At 47.8% G+C, this 6,898-nt stretch overlaps 1 protein-coding gene across 3 annotated transcripts in view; it reads right to left on the reverse strand.

Moving 5' to 3' along the window:
- Positions 1-248: 248 nt before the first annotated feature.
- Positions 249-6,898, reverse strand: part of RSPH10B (radial spoke head 10 homolog B) — a 37,461-nt gene continuing 30,811 nt past the window's right edge. For all 3 annotated transcript variants that reach the window (XM_069734232.1, XM_069734233.1, XM_069734234.1), the window contains 5 exons: positions 5,703-5,810; positions 4,055-4,228; positions 3,425-3,518; positions 2,898-3,078; positions 249-667 (listed from right to left, as the gene is read on the reverse strand). In XM_069734232.1, coding sequence (XP_069590333.1) covers positions 445-667; positions 2,898-3,078; positions 3,425-3,518; positions 4,055-4,228; positions 5,703-5,810 — 780 coding nt within the window. In that variant the 3' untranslated portion in view covers positions 249-444. The remainder of the gene's footprint in view (positions 668-2,897; positions 3,079-3,424; positions 3,519-4,054; positions 4,229-5,702; positions 5,811-6,898) is intronic.

Genomic DNA, 6,898 nt, shown 5'->3' on the forward strand with positions numbered 1-6,898 from the left:
GGATGTCTGAAAGAGTTGTCCTGCAGCGCCCCCACAGGCGAAATGAAATATTACTCTGTTCACGCTGAAATCAATAGGTCTTCTGTGTATGGTCACAATCTATTCTGGGTCACAGATGAGACCTCCTTCAATTTAGAGAAGAACTTTAAAATATTTAGTTGCTCTTGGCCAGGACTTCAGCGCCCTGTACCGTAATATAGAATGCTCCTCTGTGATGAATGTCACTTATTAATATTAGGAAAATGATAGCAGTTGCCAAAGAATACTTTAATCACAGTCCCCCCCCCAGCATTGATAAATGTATGAATCCCAGGGGTCTGACAGCAGGGACCCCAGCAAATCCAAGAAGGCCTCAGGATATGGAAGTGGTGCACAGGGTCCTCTACAGCTTAGATGGTGGTCTGCCCCGTCGCTGCCATTATACTTCATTTATCGGGGCTAGAACTATAGTTTCTTCTTCCTTTTTCCTGTGGCGGGAGTAACCTTAGCACCGGCAGTGGATGGGGGGACAGGGACCTCCTCCTTGGCGGTATCGGGTTCCTGTCCGCTCTTTTTGTCATCGTCTTGGTCGTCTGCTACCAGCACAGCCTCCAACATGGCAGTGGCCTTCTCTAACTCCATCCGTGCCCTCCTCTCGGCCTCCTCTTCTGCCTTCTGAGCTTTTACTCTTCAAAAATAAAGAGGTAGAATGATATAGGCTAATCCCAGGACACGTGGTGAATGTCTGATTTTTGTTAACTGGGACACCCCTTCCCCCCCCCCCCCCCCAATCATGGGTTCCGTGCCCCACCTGTGAATGGACCGCTAGTGCGCATGTGTAGCCCATTCCTCCACGGGACCGGTAGTGCGCGTGTGTAGCCCATACCTCCACGGGACCGGTAGTGCGCGTGTGTAGCTCATACCTCCACGGGACCGGTAGTGCGCGTGTGTAGCTCATACCTCCACGGGACCGCTAGTGCGCGTGTGTAGCCCATACCTCCACGGGACCGGTAGTGCGTGTGTGTAGCCCATACCTCCACGGGACCGGTAGTGCGCGTGTGTAGCTCATACCTCCACGGGAGCGGTAGTGCGTGTGTAGCCGATACCTCCACGGGAGCTGTAGTGCATGTGCATAGTTGCCTCCACGGGAGCTGGTAGTGCGCGTGCGCAGCCGTTACCTCCACGGGAGCGTTAGTGCGTGTGCGTAGTTGTCTCCATGGGAGCGGTAGTGCGTGTGCGTAGTTGTCTCCACAGGAGCGGTAGTGCATGTGCGTAGTTGTCTCCACGGGAGCGGTAGTGCATGTGCGTAGTTGTCTCCACGGGAGCGGTAGTGCATGTGCGTAGTTGTCTCCACGGGAGCGGTAGTGCATGTGCGTAGTTGTCTCCACGGGAGCGGTAGTGCGTGTGCGTAGTTGTCACCACGGGAGCGGTAGTGCGTGTGCGTAGTTGTCTCCATGGGAGCGGTAGTGCGTGTGCGTAGTTGTCTCCATGGGAGCGGTAGTGCGCGTGCGTAGTTGTCTCCATGGGAGCGGTAGTGCGCGTGCGTAGTTGTCTCCATGGGAGCGGTAGTGCGTGTGCGTAGTTGTCTCCATGGGAGCGGTAGTGCATGTGCGTAGTTGTCTCCACAGGAGCGGTAGTGCGTGTGCATAGTTGTCTCCACGGGAGCGGTAGTGCGTGTGCGTAGTTGTCTCCACGGGAGCGGTAGTGCGCGTGCGTAGTTGTCTCCACAGGAGCGGTAGTGCGCGTGCGTAGTTGTCTCCACGGGAGCGGTAGTGCGTGTGCGTAGTTGTCTCCACGGGAGCGGTAGTGCGTGTGCGTAGTTGTCTCCACAGAAGCGGTAGTGCGTGTGCGTAGTTGTCTCCACAGAAGCGGTAGTGCATGTGCGTAGTTGTCTCCACGGGAGCGGTAGTGCATGTGCGTAGTTGTCTCCACGGGAGCGGTAGTGCGTGTGCGTAGTTGTCTCCACGGGAGCGGTAGTGCGCGTGCGTAGTTGTCTCCACAGGAGCGGTAGTGCGCGTGCGTAGTTGTCTCCACGGGAGCGGTAGTGCGTGTGCGTAGTTGTCTCCATGGGAGCGGTAGTGCGTGTGCGTAGTTGTCTCCATGGGAGCGGTAGTGCGTGTGCGTAGTTGTCTCCACAGAAGCGGTAGTGCGTGTGCGTAGTTGTCTCCACAGAAGCGGTAGTGCATGTGCGTAGTTGTCTCCACAGGAGCGGTAGTGCATGTGCGTAGTTGTCTCCATGGGAGCGGTAGTGCGTGTGCGTAGTTGTCTCCACGGGAGCGGTAGTGTGCGTGCGTAGCCGATACTTCCATAAGAGCGGTAGTGCGCGTGAGTATCCGTTACCTCCATGGGAATGGTAGTGCGCGTGCATACCTGTTACCTCCATAGGTCCATAGGAGCGGTAATGCGCTTGTGTGTACTCTATGATGACCGTGAATTGACAGATGTACTGCTGCGTCATTCACACAAGGGACACTATATTTGAGTTATTCTGGCCAGCGGGGTCCCTTTGGTCACAACCCCTGATTGGCAGCTTCCTGTGTACAGTGTGCATGGTCAGCAAGCTGCCAATCAGTGGTGTGGGAGGAGTTAGAGATTTGCCTGACTGGCCTGCACGTGAGACCTAGTCATCCAGTAATCATCTCCTGCTGATAAAATATTGATTGTATTAAAACTACAACACACAGCCTAGAAAGTGACACATCCTTGGGATCAGGCTATTGTGTCCTATATTATAGTGCTCTCAGATTAAATAGCAAAAACCTGCTGACAGATTCCCTTTAACCACGAGAACACCCTTTTTACACTGGTAAATGACGGCCTACGAGAATGTTGCAGTAAACGTTGGGAGAAGCTCCGGCTAAGTGCATAGACCTAATGTACACGCAGAAAGCTGCCGTATATACTCCGGTCTGGATTACCGTGCTTCCTCTTCCTCCCGGATCTGCAGTAAGCGGGCCTGCTCCTCCTGACGCGCTCTGTTCCTTGGGATTTCTGCCTTTACCTGTTCTGCTTTTTCATAGGCCGGAAAGAAAACTTTCTGAAAAAAGACATCGACCTGCCGGAACCATTTTCCTGCTCGCGTTCTCTTTTGGGTTGTCCCTGTAAACAAAATAGAATGCAAAATTCTATTAATCTGGAGTCCTATAATCAACAATGGGCGAGACATGACCATTGTGTTACGTAAAGGACGCCTTGACCAAACAAAAGCCATAACCCCATGTAACATGCTGGAAGTCATTGCAGGCAGACACCGTGTGCCGGAAGGAATAGCGCGTCGTCGTACACTAGTGGGGGTATACTGCCACCAAGTGGAGAGGTATAATTATTGCATGGCCCAGTTTTCTGCCGCACACTCTATTCATTTGATGTATCCAAGAGAATAGAGAGCTGAGCTGTAATTCTCGGCAGCGGCGACTAAACTGTCTACAGATCTGTGTTCACTTACTTGGTGTATGGGATAGTAAACGTGGGCTGCGTTTATCCATGGTCTTCGTGGCACTGATCGGTTCCTTCTCTTCTGTCCAACCATCAAACTTACTCTACAGTGATAGGAAAGTATAAGAATATCCATATGGTGACTTCACAAGGAAATAATGGGGTTGACCTTAGATCAAAACTTCCCACCAGGGACCCAAAACTGCTTGAATGGATGAGCGGTTGCAGCTCCACTGAGACGGCCGGAGACCATCAACTGCAGAGCTGGACCTTCGTCTCTGTCATCCCATATAGCAGGGGTGTCAAACTGCATTTCTCGAGGGCTGCCAACAGGTCATGTTTTCAGGATTTCCTTGTACTGCACAGGTGATAATTTAATCACCTACACACATAATGAGTTGGTGATTAAATTATCACCTGTGCAGTACAAGGAAATCCTGAAAACATGACCTGTTTGCAGCCCTCGAGGAATGCAGTTTGACACCCCTGCCATATAGTGTGACACATGATCAATCGATCGCCCCTTTATCCAAAAAGGGCGACCTGCTGTGATTGGTGGATATGTGATCTGTGTGCCAAGTCTTTCCACATTACATGGCCTGTACTGGATAATACAGAATGGATGCAGAGCAGCTCTTACCGGCGTTAAAAGACCTTCATGGAGGATTCTAAGATCGGCACTGGCGTTGCTATCTGATGCGGTGTCTGCCCTCTGCTCTCCTTGGTGAAGCTGATGGTTTCTCTCCTGTAGATCATCTGTGACGCGTGTAATGGCGCAGCCAATCAAGGCCTCCAAAAATTCCAGAAACGTCAGCTGCAATAAAACATTTTTTTTTTTTTTTACTTTCAAGTAACTTCTCGGAATAAGAAATGAAAAATAACACCACATCTGACCATTATGACTTGTATACTGCATTTTCACCAGTTTTCCCTCCTGCGGGTTCTGTGTCTTAATTTTCAGTTGACTATGAGCTGGTGTGACCAAGATAGCAGATATGATTTCTGCCATTCCAGGCAGCACAAACTACAGATGCGTGCTTTCAGCTCTTCATTCCTTCGCACACTGAAAAAAGCAGCAGCAGCATGGAGGAAATAACACAGGAGTACTAAGCAGCGTAGATGTGAATCCAGCAGGAAGTGAGGTAAAAGACTTATTATAAATTTCAGTGTTACACACCTGTTTTGGGTTTAGGGCCAGGCTCTACTCGCTTCCACTATGGCCACTGCCCTTTGTTGTGCTTTATGTCAGGTCTTATAAGTCGACTGACATTCTCCCGTGCCATCACCTCACAAGGCCTTTTAAGCGGCACTTAGTCACACCCCTGTGTCTGAGTACTCAGTCAGTGTTAGCTTTAGTTGTTTTTTTTTTATATTTTGTCATTATACAATGTCTTCTGCTACAATACTAAATCTCCTGTGATTTCTACAAATGGCATCTATTGCTCCTCAGAGCTGCTGCTTATCCCATCGTTTGCTATGAGCATCACAAACTGTAATAATGCTGACTATTCCCATTGCGTTCTCATCTCTGTGAAATCCTGTTTCTGCGTTTACTGCAACCCGTTGCTTTAGCTCATTTGTCTGCTGTATGCATTGCGAATTGCAATCTGTAGACTGTTCACATTACCTTGCAATCTGCATCTACGGCAATAGGCTTTTTAACCCATCGTTTGTAGTATGCATCGCGAACTGTAATCCAAAGATTGTTCACGTTATGCTGTAATCATCTCTGCAAAATTCCAGAGGTCTCTACAACCTTGTTCAGACCTCTCGTTTAACTCTTCACCTGCTCTCCAAGGTTTGTCTACACTGATGGCTTTATAGCTTCTGACGTGTCCTGCTCTGCTTACTTGCTGCCTAGCATAGCCCGTGTTGCTGTGCCATCAGCCTCATTCCGTGCGTGCACACTGACCTGCGACTTAGTGGATCCACCTTACCAGATGGGTCCTGACACAGCACGATCTTTCTGTCTCCCTGTGTTTATTTTCTCTTTCCTCTGCTTCTCACTCCCCACTCCCCTCTACATAGAGATTAATAGGAGGTGTAACCTGACGCCACAGTGAGCTGGAAGCCCGTCTTGTCAAAATTAAGCTGTTTTTCACAATGGATGGAAAGTTTAGGTAACAAGGGAGAGAAAAAGAAGCCGAATGCTCTGATCAAGATATATCACAAAGTTTCTTATAGTCGCTTAGACTATTGATTTATTCAAAATTTCTTGAAAGTACAGTTCCCCTTTAATGAGAGCACCCTGAACCCTAAAAGGTATCATCACACTTGGAAGGACTCACCTCTAGCTCTAGATTGATCTCATTTCCATCTCGCACACTTGGATCGTCCTCCCCTAAAATGTCCACGGTCTTCGTGACATTGAGGTCATCATTTAAAATTCTTAAATCCTATATGAGGACACAACGATGTTACATCACTGCGAGCCAATGAAATCTCCGTATTCCGGCACCGGCAGGGACCACTACTGGGTGCTAGATCAGATATTTCAGATTATTGGACACAGAAAATCTTAAGTCCAAAAACCTGCAGTGAGGCTCCGCGAATGGCGAAACAAACAAAATAATTATTTATTCTGTGTAACAGGTGAAAAATAACAATCCATAAGCTATTGCCACATGTCCCCCTCATATTGAACATATGGTGCTAATTAATTATGGCTGAGAATAGAGAAAACTAATTAAAACAACGGAATTAGAGAGAGAGCCAACACTTCAACCTCCATTGAAATAGGGACCTCCTGCAGTGTCCAGGTAATTAGAGCAAAGAAATGCTTTGAGAAGAAGACAAGGAGTTTGAGACCCATATATTCAAGATGCAGAGAAGTGAAAAATCTAACACCTTCAGAGGTAAAAATACAAAGTGGTAACAGCATTGGGATCTGTGTGAGATCCCCCGGCTTTTACCCTTGTCAACTAGTGGCAGTGGTGGGACCTGCGTTTTCATACAGTGATGTCGATTAAGAAAAAAGTATGGCTCTGGGGAAAAAACAAAGCACAAAAATAAAAAAATGAAGGCGAAAAAAAGGTAAATGTTGGAATCTATTTTTCATAAAATATAATAATGTTTTTTTTATAATAATATAATAATCAGAAATATTGAAATTCTCATTTTGGCAAATGGGACTTATTCTAGACTCGCATTTCCTGTTCTATACAGCTAACTTTTCAGCAGTATCATTATCAGCACAGACATGATTATAATGATAGGCAACATAACTATAAGGCCGGCTTCACACTCAGCGTATGAAAATACGGTCCGTATATTACGGCCGTAATACGCTGAAAAGTCCCGAAAATAGTGGTCCGTAGCTCCTCCGTAGGCAGGGTGTGTCAGCGTATTTTGCGCATGGCATCCTCCGTATGTAATCCGTATGGCATCCGTACTGCGTGGTTTTCTCGCAGGCTTGCAAAACCAACATACCGCTATAGAAGTGATCCATGTGTCCCAAAAAGAAAAAAATATATATATATACTGT

The sequence above is a fragment of the Ranitomeya imitator genome, chromosome 7, assembly GCF_032444005.1.
Source record: "Ranitomeya imitator isolate aRanImi1 chromosome 7, aRanImi1.pri, whole genome shotgun sequence".
Taxonomy (NCBI): domain Eukaryota; kingdom Metazoa; phylum Chordata; class Amphibia; order Anura; family Dendrobatidae; genus Ranitomeya; species Ranitomeya imitator.